This window comes from Hyaena hyaena, unplaced genomic scaffold (genome assembly GCF_003009895.1).
Source record: "Hyaena hyaena isolate Hyena2069 unplaced genomic scaffold, ASM300989v1 scaffold_20, whole genome shotgun sequence".
In the NCBI taxonomy this organism is placed as follows: domain Eukaryota; kingdom Metazoa; phylum Chordata; class Mammalia; order Carnivora; family Hyaenidae; genus Hyaena; species Hyaena hyaena.
In genome coordinates, this window is record NW_024080652.1 from 1,919,165 (window position 1) to 1,938,576 (window position 19,412).

General features: G+C 62.5%; 2 protein-coding genes across 3 annotated transcripts in view; one reads left to right on the forward strand and one right to left on the reverse strand.

Annotated features, from left to right (window-relative positions):
* The window catches only part of LFNG (LFNG O-fucosylpeptide 3-beta-N-acetylglucosaminyltransferase), a 30,771-nt gene extending 18,530 nt beyond the window's left edge, over positions 1–12,241 (forward strand). Inside the window, exon 8 of the mRNA XM_039226016.1 lies at positions 12,051–12,241. Within this exon, the coding sequence (XP_039081947.1) occupies positions 12,051–12,087 (37 nt within the window). The 3' untranslated portion in view covers positions 12,088–12,241. The remainder of the gene's footprint in view (positions 1–12,050) is intronic.
* TTYH3 (tweety family member 3) overlaps positions 1–19,412 on the reverse strand; it is a 29,425-nt gene that overhangs the window by 3,554 nt on the left and 6,459 nt on the right. Inside the window, exons 2-14 of one of the 2 annotated variants that reach the window (XM_039226014.1) lie at positions 12,969–13,138; positions 12,730–12,841; positions 12,382–12,602; positions 12,057–12,152; positions 10,386–10,458; positions 10,030–10,105; positions 8,035–8,090; positions 7,333–7,425; positions 5,034–5,126; positions 4,364–4,500; positions 2,202–2,375; positions 1,637–1,712; positions 856–956 (exon numbers count right to left, since the gene is read on the reverse strand). In XM_039226014.1, coding sequence (XP_039081945.1) covers positions 888–956; positions 1,637–1,712; positions 2,202–2,375; positions 4,364–4,500; positions 5,034–5,126; positions 7,333–7,425; positions 8,035–8,090; positions 10,030–10,105; positions 10,386–10,458; positions 12,057–12,152; positions 12,382–12,602; positions 12,730–12,841; positions 12,969–13,138 — 1,446 coding nt within the window. In that variant the 3' untranslated portion in view covers positions 856–887. The remainder of the gene's footprint in view (positions 1–855; positions 957–1,636; positions 1,713–2,201; positions 2,376–4,363; positions 4,501–5,033; positions 5,127–7,332; positions 7,426–8,034; positions 8,091–10,029; positions 10,106–10,385; positions 10,459–12,056; positions 12,153–12,381; positions 12,603–12,729; positions 12,842–12,968; positions 13,139–19,412) is intronic. The other variant, XM_039226013.1, reaches the window with a different exon arrangement.

The window sequence follows — 19,412 nt, forward strand, 5'->3', positions numbered from 1 at the left end:
GGGCACAGACGGCATGTCTTGGCCGCCCCTCATCCGACCTGAAGCACATTTGTGCACGGGTACGCTCATGATGAATACACCCACAGAGGAGGCGTGTGTTGCGGCTGAGCAGTGTGCAAGGGCCCCAGGCCCAATGGGACGTGGACAAAGGCCAGGCCAAGTGCCGAGGGTTGCTGGCATCAGGGAGCCTGGGCAGGCTGACCCCACAGGCACGCGCTGATGTCACCCAAGTCCCCAGATGGGGAGGGACAACACTCCCCAGTCCCCAGAGCCCTCCCGAACTCCAGGAGGTGAAGAAGGTGGAAGGTGCCAGGAGGCTGGCCTGGACAGTGTCAGGAGGCCAAGCAGTGGGCGCCTGGGAGCGGGTCATTCCACGGGCACGGGGCAGGGGTGGGATGACACCCCAGACCCCTGAAGGAGCCCAAGCAGGCACGCACACATGTGTGGGGCAGCTGGGGACAGCGTGCACGCTTGCCTGCATGCACCTGTGTGCACTGCTGAACATGCACGGTGGCACCTCCTGGGCCGGGCCTGCTGGCCACACCCAGGGGCCGGGGCAGATGGTCTCCTTGCTGGGAGGTGGTAAGAAGGGCGGGGCTGCCTGCAACTGGGCCAGGGGTAGGGAGGGGGCTCACTGCCCCTGATGTGAGGGTCACCTGCCGGAATCCGGCACGAGGTTGGGCTGGGGGCTGACGAGCTCACAGGCAGGCAGGTGCTGAGCTGTGATGGCCCTGGGGCACGTCACATGGTTCCAAGACCGGCACTGGCGAGGGGGTAGCAGTGAGCCGAGAGCACAAGGCAGAGAGGTGCAGTGGACAGGCCGTGCGGGGCAGGGCACCCGGGGCGGGTCAGTACCTGTCACTCTGAGGGCACAGCCGCCACAGCGTTCAGGCACTATCCATGGGCTTAAACTGCCAGCCTGTGTGGCTGCCAGAATCCAAGGCAGCCAGATAGCGCTAGGAAGGCCCGGGGCAGGAGGGAGGGGTGCAGGAGAGAGAGAGAGAGAGAGAGGGGGCAGCCTCAACGCCAGGGTGGGGGCCCAGCCCTCAGCAGGCCATGGGGTGCCAGAGCACTGTGCCGATAAGGAGGGCTGCGAACCTGCACAGCCCTGGTCCAAGGTCTAGGGCAGCCCAGGGTCTGGAGGGCAGGATGGGGCCACCGCACACACACTATTTCTGAAGACGGGTGGCCTTCGGCCCCTCTGGGCCTGTCCTTGGCAGCCCACCTTGTCCAGCAGGGCCACCAGGGCCCCTGCCAGTCTGCAAGCTCCTTCTCTTGGGCACCAAACCTCCCTGTCTCTTCTTTTCTGTCTCGCCCTCGAGACCAGAGGGGACACTGGCTGCAAGTGCCAGAGGCCCAGCTCAGGGAGTCAATGGAGGAAATGAAAGGAAGCGGCCGCCTGAGAAAGGAGATGCCAGGGCCCCTCGGAGTCGAGCTGACTCACCAGGCAGCTGGGGCTCAGGGGTGCCTCACGGCCAGCTCGTGGGCCCGCCTGGCACCGTCCGTGCAGGTCCTGGCCATGGAGGCTCACCACCGCCCCCATGGAGCCTGCACTGCCCATGAGAGCAACACGATCATCAAGGCAGCCACGCAGCACCCCACCCAGGCCTGCCCCCCACCCCAGCCTGATACTTACTGAGGGCGGTGGGGACTCGCGTCCGATGAGGGGTGTGTTCTCACAGCGCGGGTTCTGGAAGTTGGCATTCTGGCTCCTGTGGTTGAGGGGTGGGTGCTGTGAGTGGCTGCCAGCCGAGCAGAGGCCCCTCTGGAGCCGGGCAGACCCCCTGCCCACCCACCCCTGCCTGGCCCTCCCCGTTCTCATCACCACCCTGTATGCAGCCCCTAGCAAGGGCCTGGGGCGCCTGTGATGGTGGCATAGGAAGGAGGGCTCGGCCCAGGTTGCCTCGGCCCAGCTCAGCCCACCCCACCTGAATGCCCGCCCACCATGTGGCTGGCTTCGGGCCGTCCACGGCACCCCCACATTCTCCACACAGACCCTGCACCTGACAGAGGAGCCTCACTGTGGCCCGGGCAACCCCACCCAAAGCCCAGGCAGCCCCCGGGGAGGCCCCTTCGGACCCTGCCTTTCAGCTTCCCCGAAGCGGGGCGCACAGAACTCCACACGACCTGCCCCCCTCCCCGGGCCCGGTTCCACCCGTCCCCACCCAGCTCCCCCCTCCCCCACTGCGGGCACAGCTCACATGTACTCAGTGACTGGGGCGTTGCTGACGGTGTGGGCTGCGGCGGGGATGCTCGTCTCGCTGCCGTAGCTGCTGCCACAGCTGTACAGGCTCGGCATGTGCACACGGTAGAGGCTGTCGTGTGCCTGCCTGGGCCCCGGGGCAGCCTCCTCCTCCCCGTCCTCCTCGGGGCCTCTGCAGGGAGGGGTACCCACACAGGGTCAGGGCCCGTCCAAGGGGGCCGGCCGCCACACCTGTGCAGGGTCAGCTCGGACGCAGACACGCCTCGTTCATTCCTGGCTTGGGCAGGCTCAGGCTCTGGGACTGTGGGAAAGTCACCCTGGCTTCCTCCTCTGGGAGATGGGGTGCCGAGGGCACTGTGCCTCAGCCTGTACAGGGAATGGGGTCTGCCTCCGAGAACACGGGCCATGATCCCTCCTGGCAGGGTAGGAGGGCCGGGTACCTGGATGTGGGGGTGCCCCCTCTATGCCCTACAGGTCTCTGCCTGCATTTCTGGGTGGCCTGAGCCCACAGGGAGGGTGTACCCCTGGGGCCTGAACCCACCCTCTCACTCTGCTGCACTTCCAATCCACTCTGCCCAGGGTGCCCAGGCCTCTGGCACACTCGAGGCTTAGCAGGTCCTGCCTGTTCCCAGGCTGGACTTCGGGCGACACTGCCTGGCGGGTGTTGGCCTAGGTGAGCCAGGCCCACCTCCTGACCGCGAGCAGCCAGCTTCCTCTCTGAGCCTCCTGCAGTGAGATGAACAGGACAGTGGCAGCAACTGGCTGAGTTTCAATTACCAGCCATGCCCAGGGTTAAGCCCTTATGCGTAATGGTTCATCTAGTACCTATCTGACCCCAAGAGGTGGGAACTTTACAACCCACATTTTACAGTTAGGGAGGTGAAGGCCCAGAGTGGTAAGTGGCTTGCCCGTGGTCATCCAGTAAGCAAAGGCAGAGCCGGGATCTGGAATGTGGTTCCAGGTCTGTTCTGTTCTTTCAGCCCCTTCCCTATAACTGCCACCATTATTACCACTGCCACCATCACCACTAGTGCCCTCACCACCACCACCCCCATCATCACCATCACCATCAACACGTGTCATCACCATACCATCCTCACCACCACCACTATCATCACCACCACCACCATCATCACCATCACCATCAACACCATCACCACCAACACCATCATCACCATCAACACCTGTCATCACCACCCCCATTATCACCATCACCAATACCTGTCATCACCATACTATCATCACCACCACCACCACCAACACCCCAATCATCACCATCACCATCATCAATATCATCACCACCATCACCAACACCTGTCATCACCACCCCCATCGTCACCATCACCATCAACACCTGTCATGTCATCATCACCATGACAACCACCACCATCGTCACCATCACCACCACCATCGTCCCTATCATCATCGCCACCATTAACACAGCCATCATCACTGTCATCACTAACACTGTCACTGGCAGGACCACCACGGAAAACAACAGAGTAGAAATCCAGACACAGGGAAGAGATCTAAGCTGAGCTACTTGTCCTCTGAGCTGGGCCATCAAGAAGCAGCCACAGCCCAAATGGGAAGGGAGGTGGTGGGTCTGGGAGATGAAGTGTGGGGCCCAAGCCAGGGAGTGGATCTGGCTCCTCCACTCAACCTAGTACTGACTGGGGAGACTAAGGCAGGGGTTCCCAGGAAGCCCACTTCAAAGATAAGGTCACCCAGCTAAATGGGCCACAGAGGCCACGGCCACTGGGGCCTGCCCTTGCAAAAGCTCCGAGTCCCCACAGCCAACTGGCTGGTCTTTCCACCCACAAGCCCTGCACATCTGCACCTGGGGGTGGGGAGATGGACAGGTATCCCGAGGCCAGCCGGGCAGAGGCAGGCAAGGGCGTGGTGCGCGGGGCCAGCACTAGCTGCCAGGAGACCGTGCATGTCACCTGGGCTGGGAGCTCCTCTACCCTGTTTTCCATCTGTGAAGTGCGGAAGCTCACCCTGGACGCGCCAGCCTCCAAGCACCGTGGAGGTTTACAGAGGGTGAGGGGCTGAGGCACTTGCTCCTGTCTCTGGGAACTGGGGTGCGGGTGTCCAGAAGGCGCATCCCCAAAACATCCTGCATAGGGTACAGCCTGCTGCAAGCACCGAGCCCCTCACCTTTTCTGCTGCCAGGTGTGTGGGACGCTGCAGACGATGGAGCTGAACATGAGGGCTGTGACGAAGGAGAAGAGGGCCAGGTAGATGAGGCCCTCAACGCCGTCGTAACAGAAGCCTGTCAGGGCCTGCACGTAGTCCTGAGGCCAGACGGCACGGGGACGGCGAGGCCCACGGAGACCGGGAGAGAGACAGGGAAGGCAGGGTGAGATGAGATGTGCCAGAGACTCAGCCCAGCGCACAGAGGCCTGGACCGCCCTTGATTCGAGCCTGGGCTTCAGGCCCACCACCCACCCGTGAGCTCCCCTTCTCTTGAGGTCCCACACCCCTAGCTGCCCCTCCTTCCCCCAGCTGTTCCTATCTGTTCCCCTAACCCTCTAGCAACTACCTGCTGTTCCCCTTGCCCTTCCAGCTGCTCCCTCCTGCCCCCCAGCTGCTCCCTCCTGCCCCCCAGCTGCTCCCACCTGCCCCCAGCTGCTTCCTCCTACCCTCCAGCTCCCTCCTGCCCCCAGCGGCTCCCTCCTGGCCCCCAGCTGCTCCCTCCTGCCCCCCAGTGGCTCCCTCCAGACCCCCAGCGGCTCCCTCCTGCCCCCCAGCTGCTCCCTCCTGCCCCACAGCTCTGCCCTCCTGTCCCCCTGTGCCCTGCACCCAGGCCCCCAAGGCCAGCCCTCACCAGGTGCAGGCTGCGACAGTCCACCAGGGCAGTGAGGTGCTGCAGGTTCACTTCTGTGCCATTCAGTACCTCCTGGACACGGAGCAGGGGGTCCTGGGGGGACACGTACCACACAAGTCAGCACCACAGCCAAGAGGGCAGACCTGAGCTGGGCACAGGCACCCTGGAAGCCCCCCGTGTGTCTGCCCACCCACACCCATGGTCTTGGCATAGGCCTTGAGGACCCTGGGCTTCTAGAAATGATGTCCCCAGTCTGTGCCCTGGCCTCAGGGGGACTGTTGAGGATGTGAGTGTAGTGGGGAAAGGCGGACCCACCGATATCCCTATGGCTTCTGATGGGGGCCTGATTTACAAATCTTAGTTTATGGTTTTTTAAATGACAAAACATGGTGTGAACCCTTTGTATAGAACAAGCCGGATCTGTAGAGAATGAATGTGTGTGCACGTGTATGTTTATATGTGTATGCAGGCGCCTCCATCCACATCTTCTCTGTGGAAAGATGACCTCATAGACACACTTCAGGGTCAACAGTGGCTCCTCTAGATTGGCCACTGGACCCAGCACCGCCTTTTTTTTGGTAATGTTTATTTTTGAGAGAGAGAAAGCGCGTGTGTACAGGCACCTGTGAGCAGGGGAGGGGCAGACAGAGAGGGAGACACAGAATTGGAAGCAGGTTCCAGGCTCTGAGCCATCAGCACAGAGCCTGACCTGGGGCTTGACCTCGGGAACCACAAGATCATGACCTGAGCCGAAGCTGGATGCTCAACTGACCGAGCGGCCCAGGCGCTCCCAGTACTGCCTTTTAGAACATGTATTCGAGGAGCACTCTGTGAGTCAGAAATGGATTTCAGGATAACAAAACTCATTATTTATTAAGGGCTGAATCGTGTCCTCCTCTCCCCAAATTCCTACGTTGCATGCCTAACCCTCAACACCTCAGACTGTGTCTGTGTTTGGAGGCGGAGCCTTTAAGAAGGTAATTGGGATAGGCAGAGGTCACAAGGGGGGCCCCATCCACTGAGACTGACGACTTGTAAGAGGAGGTCGGGGCCCAGACACGCGCAGAGGAATGACCGTGCGAAGCCATGAGAGGCCTTGGAGGAGGCGGCCCTGCCCAAGCCCTGGTCCTGATCACCTTGACCTCCAGCCTCCAGACTGTCAGGACATCAATCTCTACTGCCTCAGCCCCCTGTGCACGTTCTGTACCGCCAGCCCCAGGACATGGACATACCTCCCTATCCACTCAATTGCAAAATACCCAGAGGATGCCCTCTGGGGCAGACCCCAGACCTGGGAAGCAACTTACAAACATGTGTACTCTTTTTTAATTTAAATTTTGGGAGATTACAGAAAATCCAGCTGGTCACAAAAATGGTGGAGAGCGAGCCATGTCCCCCTCTGCAGTGGTGCACACAGGCCAGGCAGGGCTCCCCTGGGCTGACTGCTGCCTTCGGGGAGTCCGCGCTCTGCCAGCAGTACGGTAACAAATGTGTGGGGTGAAGCGCTCAGGCCCCAGAACATCACCCCTCCAATCCCCGGAACACCCCAACTTTGTTCCCACATCTATCCCCATTTTCCTTATTTTTTTCATTCGAAGTGTGATTTCTTTAAAAATAAAGAACAGAGGGGCCTGGGTGGCTCAGTCGGTTGAGCGTCCGACTTCAGCTCAGGTCATCATCTCGCAGTTTGTGGGTTGAGCCCCACGTTGGGCTCTGTGCTGACAGCTCGCTCAGAGCCTGGAGCCTGTCTCCAGATTCTGTGCCCCACCCCCCCCGTCCCTCCCCTGCTTGTCCTCTGTCTCTCTCTCAAAAGTATACATTAAGAGGGGCGCCTGGGTGGCTTAGTCGGTTAAGCGTCCGACTTTCGCTTAGGTCATGATCTCGCGGTTCGTGGGTTCGAGCCCCGCGTCAGGCTATGTGCTGACTGCCAGCTCAGAGCCTGGAGCCTGCTTCAATCTGTGTCTCCCTCTCTCTCTGACCCTCCCCTGCTCACGCTGTCTCTCTCTCTCTCTCCCAGAAATAAATAAAACATTAAAAAAAAAAAAGTATACATTAAGAAATACACACACACACACACACACACACATACATATATATATACATATATATTTAAAAAAGGTAAAGAACAGAACTACTTCTAAAAGGCTACCAAAATTCCCCAGGGTGCTGAAGGGTGGATGCAGGGGAAGAAGGGAAGGGGCCGCAGGGAAGGGTGGGAGAGAGGCACGGACCTCCAGCAGGGGCTGGGCAGGGGGCGCTGCTCTGTGTCTAGCTCACCAGTGGCCCACTGTCCACTCACCTTGGTGGCCGGGTACTCCCGGGGGACAGTCTTCAGCAGCTCGGCCACAACGTCCTGCATCTCCACCAGTGCCTTGTGGCTGCCAGACAGCTTCTGCTCCACAGACAGGCTGGCTGACCCCAGTAGGGGCAGGGGCAGCCCGTCTCTCCCACCCCAGGGCCGCACCCACACACAGTGCCTCAGGCCCGTGCTAGCCCTCGGGCACTCTGCTCTGTGGGCACTGTGGGACATCCCCCGCTGGCTCCCCGGGAGATAGCCCCCGCACCCAGAGGGGACCCAGATCACCAAAAGCATGGTGTTTTCAGGACGCCTGAGGGCCATGTGGTCATGTGGAGTGATGGGCAGTGGGCCGAAGGGCTTCCCTCCAAACTCCACCCTGACGACACCTGTGCCGTCATTCCAGAGGTGGGCACAGGACCCTTCCCGCAAGGCAACTGGCTTTGCTCTGTAGGGTGGCCAAGGGCAACCCAAGAAATGAAAAGAATCCCAGGTATTTGGGGGGTAGTAAGCAGTCCACCCCAAAAGGGTACACCGAGGGTATCAGGGCGCTAACCCTGGGGGCAGTCGGTGAGGTCAGTGTGGCATTCATCCAGTTGCTCCTTGGGTCCCAGGGTCTAATGATATCTGAGAGAGGGGCTGGAGGGCTGCGGGGGTCAGAGTCCGTGTTGCACCCCCAGGGGCAGGAGGGGGCCCAGCACTCACCTGCTGGAAGGGGTTGGAGGCATGGGGCGAGCAGGCCAGGTAGTACTGCAAGATGTCTGCAGAGAGAGGTCAGGGCGGCCGAGTGCGGCTGGCCGTCCGCATGTCCTGTGTGTGTCTACGTGTGTGTGCACGTGTCTGTACGCTGTGCCTGTGTGTGCTGGAGCACACGGGTGTGCAGGAGCACACATGACGGGGATGTGGCCTACAGAGAGCCCCCTGCCCTGGGCAGTGTCCCTGCAACACGCACAGGGGTCGCTTGGGTGCAGCCACGTTCCTCCCCTCCCTCTGGAGCAGCAGACAGGGCACTGGAGGTGGGCAAGGGGTCAGAAGATGCCCGGGGATACATGTGCTCATGGGTCACTTGGGCATAATGACAGTTCTCAGGCCAGAGCGTCGCCCCAAAGAGGAGGTGACACAGCCCATACGTTGCAGCCCAGAGTGCCCAGGACTTGGGTGGCCTACCTGTCTAATCCTCATTAGAACAGGTAGATTCAGTGTCCCACATCTGAAGATGGGGACGCACTTACAGTTCTGATTCAGGAAACCCTGAGAGATCTGAGCCTGGCTGCTGCTGATGGAGGAACCCTGGACTCCCCTCACCCCCCCACAAGGCTCTCCGGACCTTTCCCTGAAGCAGTGACCCTGGCTTTGGAATTCCAGGCACCTCCCTTCTGGGGTCCCTCCAGGGCCCAGTGTGAGGTGGGGACCTGGAGCAAGTGCTTAGGCAGAGGGCTGGCTGCGGCCTGGGGCAGCCTCCCACGGAGGTCCTGCCCTTTGCTCCTTGGGCCTGGGCTGCAACCAACCTTAAGAAGCGAACACCTCCAGGCTCTGCCTGGCCCGTGAGAGGCGGCCTACAGGCGGGAGCCTACACTCACATGAGGTTGGGGGCTGCTCACGCTTGCCAATGACCCAAGAGTCCTGAGCAGTGAGGACCCGGCAGGCTGATGGCGCCGGGACCAGGGACAGTGGTGGGAACAGCCGCCACCGGTCCTGCTGGGTCTGAGCTCTGCACGTCAGCCCTCCCCCACTGGGAGCTCCTCTGGCTTAGATGAAAATGGTTCCTTCAACCAGATAAGCTAAAAACCTGACCACAGGCTCCCCTCTGTGGCTTTGTCGGGCAAGGAGGGGAAGACAGTCCTGTGAAGGCCAGTGTTTCAAGGCCACTCAGAACCCCTGTCCCATAGGGACAGTCCCTGTACCCTTCTCCCAACGGGCACACAGCACACACAGCAAGGGAAACCATTGAGCTCAGCACCCTCCAGCCCTGGCTGCACCTGCACCTGCCTCCTGGGATGGGTAGCATGCATACCGCTGCTGACCCCCCGCCCCAGACATGCTCTCTGCCCCCAGCTCCATCCAGGGCTCCTGCAAGGACAGCAGCTCAGGACATGCCCCACTGGCTCAAGGCACCTGTGTCCTGCCTGTCGGAGTGCAATGGCCTCCCTGCCTTCCTGCCTGACCTCCTTGTTGCTCCAACAGCCCAAAGAAACTTGGAAAAAGAAACTGAATCATGGACCATGTCTCTTCCAGGCTTCCCACCTCCAATGCAACCCCGAGAATTAAGCCCAAATTCTTTTCCTCAACCTGTCCCTACTGGCCTCCCCACCCCCTCCTCTCCCAATTGGTCTATTTACTGCCTTACAGACATATCAGGTCTGTCTCTGCCCCAGTGCCTTTGCACAAAACGCACAGCCTTCCCTACCTCTTTGGTAGACCACTCTGTCTGCTCTGAAGTAGTCTGTCATCACTTGCTGCCCCCTCTTGTCAGTTACCTCCACTCGTACTCCTCCTCTGTCATCTGGCCTGGCACAGCTCCTGTCCTCATTCTCAGAGTCCCCCACCCCCACTCACAGGCCTTCCTGTCCACTCACTAGCTTCTTGATGTGCGTGGGTCCTGCCCCCACAAGACCAAGGGCCCATGAGGGAAAGGGTGGCTTGTCCTCTCTCAGTTGGGTCTCCCCGGCCTAGCCACTGGGGTGCCAGCCGCAGACTCACCCCCACTCAGCACGGAGTGCTCCTCCACCATCCTGGTCACGTAGGTGTCGGGGTCCACACAGAAGTCACTGGAGCCCTGGGACAGGTGGGGGCAGGCAGATGGGGTGACTGAACTAAGCCCCCATAGCTCCAGCTCTCGGGAATAGAGCCTGCCTCCCAGGTCCGCTCTTAGCTCCAGAAGGGCAGTCAGGGATGGGGGGGAGGCACTGATTTGCCGTGTGCCCACGGGAAGGTCCCCACTCCTCGCTGAACCTTGGCATCCCAGGGTGGGGTGGGGAAATGAGTACGACCTGCCCCACTTCTCCCCCATGCCCAGGCCCAGCACGCAGGGACAACACTCCCCCTCTGCCACTCACCACGGACACGGCCACCTCCAAGCCCAGTGCGCCCCAGCTGATGACCAGGGCCAGGACCCCCAGCAGGCAGACCCTTAGGGCAAAAACAGCCAATCAGACACTGCCAGGCCAGAGCAGCTGCAAGCCAGAGGGCCAGGTCCCCCAGGAGCTTCTAGGAGCTCTGTCCACAGAAGGGCTACGGCTCCTCTAAGGCCAGAACCACCAGAAGGCCAGGCACGGACGGATCTCCCTCCCACCTGGGAAGGGGCTGGGGGGGGTGCTCAGGGTAGGGCTGGGAAGGGAGGTCTTCCCGCTTTCCCTCCCCACCCGGCAGACAACGGGTCTTGGCCTTCACCCTGCACTCCACAGCGTGGCAGGAAGGGCCTGTTAGCCCAGCCCAGATTCCATGGGGCTCAAGCCCTGCCTTGCCTGAGACCTACCCTCCCTTCTCTCCCCATTCCCTGCTGTCCATACACTCAGGCCTCCCTGCTCTCCTCACGCACCCCACTCTGGGCCCTAGCGCTGCTGGTAAGACGTCCAGACCCCTCCCTGCCAGGGCTCCTCCTGGAGCATGTGTGCTGCAGACTGGCCTGCCCATCCTCCCCACATGCCTGCCTCCTCATCCTCCCCTCCTGCCTGTCCTCCCCCCATGCCTGCCTCCTGGTCCTCCCCGCATGCCTGTCCTCCCCACCCTCCCCGCCTGCCTGTCCTTCTGCCTCCCCGTCCTCCCCACCTGCCCGTCCTCCCCGCCTGCCTGTCCTTCTGCCTCCCTGTCCTCCCTACCTGCCTGCCTCCTCGTCCTCCCCACCTGCCTGTCCTCCCCGCATGCCTGTCCTCCCCATCCTCCCCGCCTGCCTGTCCTTTTGCCTCCCCGTCCTCCCTAACTGCCCGCCTCCCCATCCTCCCCACCTGCCTGTCCTCCCCACATGCCTGCCTGCCTTTCCTCCCCGCCTGCCCGTCCTCCCCGCCTGCCTATCCTCCCCATCCTGCCCCCCTGCCCATCCTTTAGCCTGCCCGTCTTCCCCGTCCTCCCTGCCTCCCCATCCTCCTCGCCTGCCTGCCTTCCCTGCGTGCCCACCTCCCCATCCTCTCCACCTGCCCGCCCTCCCCACCACCTGCTCTCCCCTTCTCCACAGCACCGCCACCTCTGACACAAGGCATGTTACAGGGGCCTGTGTGCTCACTGGTCTCTGCCTGTGCCTGGCCCGGAGAGGGCACAGGACGCGGCTGTTCGATTGTTCAGTGAGGAAGTGACAGGTGCTCGCAGCTAGCACTGTCTTCGTCTTTCAGATGAAGAGATGGAGTATCAGGGCCAAAGAGCCACCTGCCCCAGGTGGCCAGCTAAGTGAGCGGCACAGCGGGGCTATGAGCCCAGACTGCGGATGTAGGGAATGGAGGAGACTCTAGCCTGACTCTCTGGTGTCCCCATGACTTGGTGACCTGGACAGGGCTTCAAGTCTAAGGGTTACAATATGCAGGCTCAGTGGGGGAGGAACCCAGAGGGAGCCAAGGGCAGACAGGGCGGATGTGCCCCCCACAGGGGCACCAGGAGAAGTGTTGGAGTGGGCTCCCACCATGGAAGCCCCACCCTCGGGCAGGCCTGTGGCTAGACCCACAGATGGGGGTGGGGGAGAGAAGATGGTGCTGCAGGTACCAACCCCCTGCCATCTGCCCTCTGCCCCACAGACTCACCCAACCAGAATGCCCTTGGAGCTGCGGATGAGGCCGACCAGCACCAGCAGGCAGATGGCCACGTCGAGCAGCAGCAGGCCCAAGTAGCCCAGCCACCTGTGGGCACACAGGGATGGGGTGAGAGGACAGCCTGGGGCCCAGAGGGGCATCCACAGGCAGCTCTAGAATATAGGGGCTGGCATCAATTCTGATCAAAGAACTCCTCGGGAACTCCCACACACAAAAACTCAGGCACTGGGCTCTGAAGTCCATTAGCCCATGGAGGGAGACTGACACCCAGGCAGTAGGGGCCAGGTGGGGGGACAGAACAGGGGGCCAGCCGCACCTGTACCAGTCGTAGAGATCCACCTGCTCGGCCAGCGCCTCCAGGGACACAGCCGGGTTCCTCCAGAAGGGGATGGCAGCGGTGTAGCCCAGTAGCGTGTCGAGAAGGCCCTGTAGCCTCCGGACTGCACGCAGGGGCTCTGGGCGCGCGGCCAGCTGCCGCTCCAGGCTCTGCAGGCTGGGCTCTGCCGTGCGGTTCAGCGCGGCCGCGGTGTCCCACACCTGCGCCGGGCGTGGGGCCAGTGAGCCAGGGCACGGACCTGTTCCCCACACATGCCCGTCCCTTGGGCACATATGCAGACACAGGGTGCAGGAATGGAACCCCCCTCCCCATCGGACAGCCACTCACGCGGTCCTGGACGCCCGCCACTGTGCGGTTGGCGTGGCGGAGCGAATAGGTAGCCCGATGGATGCCGTCACTGGTCTCCCCGTTGCCATAGAACCCCACGGCGATGCCGGCGCTGGGGCAGGGCGGGGAAGGGGGAGCTTGAGGGCGCGTCCGGGCCCCTCGCCCAGGCCCCGCCCCTCGCCCAGGCCCCGCCTCCATCGGGCCCGCCCCCACTGTGCCTGGCCCCGCCCCGCGCTCACCTGCAGACCAGCGTGGCGATGATGACGCACCAGGCGGTGCAGCAGCAGTCGGCGTCCAGGTGCTCCTCGCTCTTGCGCCGCCGGCAGCAGAGCCAGAAGGAGTAGAAGAGAAGGAAGAGGAGGTCCAGGGCGAGGCAGGCCAGCGCGGCGGCCCCCAGCAGCAGCAGCGCCTGTGGGAGCAGAGGCGGCGCTGGAAGGGCGGAGCGGCATGGTTCTGCACCTTAACGCAGGGACCTGGCTCGCTCCCACCCAACCGGCCTCCGGCTCCAGGGATGGAGGCTCCCTACGCTTGAGCGACTCCTGCCCTTAACCCTGTTCTGGACCCAAGCCATACTCGGAGGGGCCAGCTGGGCATGGCCATGTCTGAACAGGGGTCCCTGACCAAGCCCAGTAAGGGGGTGCTGGGTGGGCAGGGGCTCCTGGGCTGGGCCAGCACAGCTGTTGATGGCCATGCGGCTGAAGAAGGCCCCTCATCTCCCAGAGCCCCGGTTTTCTCTTTTGCAAAAGGGGGCAATGGTCTCCCCAGAAGAGGCTGATGGATTGTGTTGGTGAAGGCTATGCCTGCGGTGGCCCTTGCCCTCAGCGCAGAGACTAATCTGGACCTGGCCATCTTTGCAAGTCACTGGACCAGGGGCAGCCTGAAGGGCCCAGAATTCTCCATCCACATCTTGGGAGTGCCTCCTGGGGCCCCCTCCTAGCACTGAGGTCGGCATCCCCCTCCTCCCCACCCCATTTTACTGGTAAAGAAACTGGCTTCAGAGAAGATGCGGAGGAAGGACAGGTGTCATGGCACCTCTGGGACCTCAGCACAGGTCTCTTGTTGGGGCGGGAGTGGTGGCCTGTTAGGGCTGTAGGCCGGGCCTGACCATGTGCCCTCATGGGGAGGCTACCAAGTTCCACACAGCAGGCCCACTACCACACACGGCCATCAGGTCTATGGTGTGGACACTGGGCACCGCTCAGCTGCTCTCACTGGAAGGACCCCGAGAGACCTGGAAACACTCTTTCTCCCCATGTCTGAACACTGGGGTGCCGCTGGGGGGAAGGCCCACCTGCCAGCTGCAGGGCCCCCTTGGGAAGAGAGGCTGGGCTGCAGAGGCCCTGGCACCCAGGGATGGCTGCCGGGCTGTGGAGGATGGCACACCCTCCCCTCACAGGAGCCTGGTGACCTCCAAGGTCTCCCACCAGACTCACCATCCCTGGCCACACCCCAGAAGTGAGGCCCTCCCCCCTCCTGCCTGACCAGGGAGGCACGTAGCAGCCACCCTTCAGAGCAACACTGGGGCCCTGGGATCTGGTGGGAGGCTGGGCCTCTGCCCTCCCCCCACAAGGCCCAGAACGGAGGCACCATTCAGGGGCCGACCAGGGTGACACCTTGAGGCCATAGCCTTGCCCTGCTAGGGTGCAGTGGGCGTTGGGGGCTGGCACCCTCCACTGCTCCTTCAGGCTGAGGGTGCCTCCCATCCCTGCCCTGGCAGGAGGGCCTGGGCACTCCCGCTCACGAGCTGGGGGGAGGAGGGAAGCAGCCCTGGGGGGCTGTACCAGGACCACTTCATCAGGCTGGGGCTCCCCTTAGGTCAGGGGCACTCATGTCACAGAGAGTACGCCCCAGATCCAGGCCACAGCCAGGGGCCTCCAGGCAGGAATCAGGGTGCGTCAGGGATCGGGGACCAGCCACGGAGGGGGCTCACCTTAAGGGTCCCGGAACCAGCAACCCCCCCTACCCGTGGGGTGAGACGGCACTGTCTTACAGGCGCTCCAGGTCTGCCCTCACGTGCACAGGCTGGACATTGACCGGGGGTGCCACAGGCACTGCCCAGCCCCTCCTCACAGGACAGAGGCAAAGGGCAGAACACAGCACCGCCCCGGGGCCGTGGCTCACAAGGGACATCTGTGTTTCCGTAACCAAGGCCCCCCTCTGCCCCAGGTTACCGTGTCCTGACCACCGCCACCCCTTCTCCACCCTGCCTACATCTCCTCCCCTCCCTGAAACTCTCAGAGACCCTACCACACCCCTACCTAGAACCCTTCAACCAGAATGAGCCCTTGGGCCGCCTCCCCACCCTCCGCCGATGGTCCCCCTGGAGGCCACGCTCTGCTCTGACTTCCCTTGGCCTCGGCTGGAGTAGTCCCCAACCCCCACGGTGCCACCTCCTCTCCCGTCTGATCCCCACCCCCCGACAACTGGGCACAATCCAGAAAAGTCCAGAACACAGAGAGCTGGGTGCTGGAGCTTAAATGCGTGCGTCAACACACATCGTCTTGAGGACCCCCCCCACACTCAGAGGAGGGAAAACTGGGACCAGGGCTGGCAGAGCCCCAACAGTCCAGGTTCTCAGCCTCCCAGGCCCACATGACCCCGCCATCAACTGAGAGGGGTGTGGCGTGGCTGCCAGGCCCTGTTCCCACAGAGCGGCCCAGGGTGGCTGGGGAAGGCTCACACCATCCCACAAAGGCGAAAACAAGGTGCAGAGAGCCGTAGGGGCTCTCACGTGGAGGTACAGCCGGGCTCAGGCCAGGGGCCTCCCACGCTCAGCTGAAGGGAGCTACTAACAGGCTTCTGGTTCTGTGTTTTAATTATAAAGTTAGTACAATCTTGTGGTTTAAAAAAAAAGAAAAAAGAAAACCGAAAAAGACCCACAACAACAAACAAAACAAACCAAATCAAAGCACTGTAGGAGGACACCCAAGAGAGGGACAGTGTGACTCCCGCCCACAGGGGCACAGTGCCTTCCGGACACCGTCTGCCTGTGGCAGCCTCTGCCCACGCAGCTCTTCCCCAACCTCCTGGCCGAGGACAGGCCCCGTCAGGGAGGCGGCCCGGGGAACAGGTCTTCCCGGGTGCACCCACCTGTCCTACTCTCTGGTCTCCGTGGCCCAGCCTGTATCCAACAGCCCCAGGTGCCTCAGGACCCTGGCGCGGCTCCTCCCCCACCCCCCAGCCTCACCCCAGGCACTAGGGCCCCCTGGATCTTGCCTCAGGTTCTCATCTGGCAAATGGGAGTGGGTGGTCCTGGCACCACTGAGGCAGTGATTGGGGCCTGTGAGCACTCTGATGAGTCAGGACAACCCTTTGACAAGCCCTTTGCTGGGAAGGGTGGGCTCGGGGCCCCAGCTGGGGGCCTGCTAGGGTTCTGCCGGCCCTGGTCCCAGTTTCCCCTCCTCGGAGTAGGGGGTGGAGTCCTCAAGACAATGTGTGTTGACGCACAGATTTAGGAGCCAGCACCAAGTCACAGACTAGAGGCTCTGGGGCTCGGAGCTGGGTACCAAGGAGGTGAGTTACTTTCCAGAGGCTTCTCTGGAGGCAATGGCAGGCAGAAGCCAGGTGGCCCCCCTCACTCCCACCTCACCCCTGGCCTGGAGCCTGGCTTCCAGGGTTCACCTCATCCCCTCCTGGTTTGTCTGCCTGGCTCCAGGAAGCTCCCCGAAATGAGGAAGGGACCCTCTTTCTACCATCTCTGTGCTGGGTCTGTCCACCCACACCTCCCCCAGGAGGGTGCTGGAAAGGCCTTGCTGAGCTCATCAATTTAGCAGGGGCAGTGCCCCCTCTGGCACTGAGGCCTGACACACAGTGGGCACTCAGAAGCATGGCCCCCTGGCTCCCCACCCCAAGGTCCGAGAGGCTGGGGAGCTCTCTCTCTGGCAGGACATCAGGCTCTGGGGCCTCTACCACAACAGCTTCTCTCAGCCCCATGGAAGATGCCAGCTCCCTCCTGGTTCACACAGGAGGGCACCGGGGTTGGGGGGGCAGCCCATCACACAGACCGTGCAGAGCCCGTCGCCATCCGGATGCACGAGCCAGGCATGGGGGTGCCCGGCGTGCCCTCTGCCCCCATCTCCTGAGGCCACATTCCCGGATGACAGCCTTCCCGGGCATTCCTGGGCCAGCCCCGCCTCCCCTGGCCGTGGGCTGCCGTCCCCTTCACCCCCCGCCCTGGGCCCATTCAGAAAGAGAATGGGAAATGCCTGATCAGCATCTGGGCTCTGACCAAATGGAATTTTCCGTCTGTGATGGAGGTGATGTCAGCACTCGGTCAGGCGAGGCGAGATGCTTGGGCCCGTGTCCTGACCACTGGCCACAGCGCTGGCTGCCGGCCACCTGAGGCGCTCAGAATGCACGGGGTTCCGCGCGGCGCCTGCAGTGAAGCCTCGGTGTGGCCCAGCCCCTGCTTCTGGCCCCATGGCTCGCCCCATCTCTCAGCCCCAGACCACCCCAGCCTTCTCAAGGCACCTGCAGCCTTGGCCTATGCCCACACTGTCCTCCATGCCCTATGGCTCCCCAAAGCCCCCGTCGACTCTGGAAACACCCAATGAGCCAGAGTCTAAGGCCTTTCCCTATCCCCGTTCAGGCCCCAGCCCAGGACCCCAGCTGTCCTCCACATGAGCCTAAATTAGTTCCCTGCACAGGGTGGGGGGATCCCCAAGCCAGCCTTGTGAGGGGAGGGCCCACAGTGGGTCACAAAGCCTTGCTAAGAGCTTTGCAGCAGGAGAACTGGCCCCGTCCAGAGATGGAGGCCATGGTTCGAGGGCTCAAGGCTCCAATGTCCCACCGCTGGCCTGCACACGGCCAGTCAGCGCACGGGCACATGCACCCCACTTAGCTTCAGCACCCGCCACGCTGACATGCCCGAGGCCACCAGGCCAGGGTAGCCGCATGGGGTCCTGGGACAGCACGTCTGTGCACCGGCTGTACCCTGGAGCACACCAGGAGTATAGCACACGTCAGAACCCCTGACGGATGGTCTCCCCCATTGACACGCCCCACAGAGGCACCTCCATGCCCTCAGCAACTGCCCCTAAGCATCGCCCACACAGTCAACCCCTCTGTGGGCTACCACAGCCTTCAGCCAGGCAAGGGAGCCTCACGGGGGCTCTGAAGGGAAGTGGCCTGCTCCCTGCCCCAGTCACGGCCCCAAAGGCCACAGCGGCACACCCCCCTGGCCAGCCTCCTGGCGGAAGTCATGTTCATCCGGGCCCCGGTGCTCGTGGGTGAGAACGTGGGGGCCAGAAGTCCAGGGCTGACTCCGGTATTCTCGGAGGGTCAGGGGTGTCTGCACAGTCACATGACAGGTTCTGTCACTGCTTGTGGTGCGAAGCCCACAGCCTGCAAAGGTGGCTGTCCCTGGAGAAAGCTGTGGCTGGAAGGCCCGCCCTTCAGCTTGTCCTCACCCCCACCCTGCACCAGCCCTCCTTTTGAGGAAGTTCCACCAGCTTTAAAGGATGAGGCCCCAAAGAGAAGGCAAGTCCAAATTCCTCCAGGGGCCTGGGATCTCCCTGCCCTGCACCCCAATGTCCTCGTGGTGGTCACACCTGCCTCACTGCCACCCTGCCTCAGAGCAGGGAGGCCCAAGTCGCCACACGAAGGGCCCTCGGCCCAGGGCCAGCCTGAGCCCGAGGCACACCAGCACCAGGACTGACATGGGGGACACATCTCCTGGGACCCCTGCAGCACAGACCCGGGACCGCAGAAGACTGGAGGTGACAACAGGTGTCAGAGGGCACCATCAGGGCACCACGAGAGTAGGGCACACTCCCAGAGGGGGCAGCCTGGGCAAAGGCCCGGCATGAGGACCAGGCCGCACACCCAGGTCCCGAGGGGCTCCGGGGCCGGGGTGGGGGCCGGCAGGTGGGGTGGGAGGGGGAGCAGCAGGACCCTCCACTGCTTCCCAGTGGGGGAGGCCCTACCCCAGCCCCAGAACCACCGAGCCCCTTTCTCCAAAGGAAGAGACCAGATTAGGTCTTCCACGAGGCTGGTGGGATCCCAAACCCCAGAGCACCATCTAGGAAGCCACAGGCGTCTTGGCCGGAGCCCCGCTGCCACGGCTCCTTTGTGCCCAGGGTCCCTTGCTGGGAAGGGCTCACGCCACGCAGTGCTGCCTGCTCCCCTGGGGCTGGCGCTCTGCCTCAGCACCCACCCAGCCTCACGCATGGCCTCCCTGGTCCCCAGCCCTCCTGGGAAGGGGGTGGCACCCACCTTCCAGGCCAGGGGCCTGAGGCCAGAAGGGACGCTGGGGGTCCACGCACTTAAGTGACAGAGGAAGTGGGGTGTGAGTCCACATGGGCCTCCTGCGGAAAGCTCTGGAAAAGGTCCCCCTCACCCCCCAGACCAGGCTGAGTGGGTGCTGAAGGCCTCGGCCATGCAGCGGAGTTGGGCGCCTGGCTGGCTGTTGGGCCCACAGCCCCCCACTCCTCTAACACACTTGGCCAAGGCTCCCACACGCCGACCAGAAATTAAAAACAGATTTTCCAGTGAGCCGGGCTTGGGTTTCACGAATTCCATGACGGTGAGCTAGTGGCCGTCCTGGAGAAAACAGAGCCAACAGCCGCCGAGCAGGAGCCCAGGAGGGGCCCGGACCCAGAGCACCAGGCCACACGTGGACACACCTCAGCAGCACGCCCACGTCCTATATCCTAGCGGCATGCACACCGTACTCGCCCTTGCCC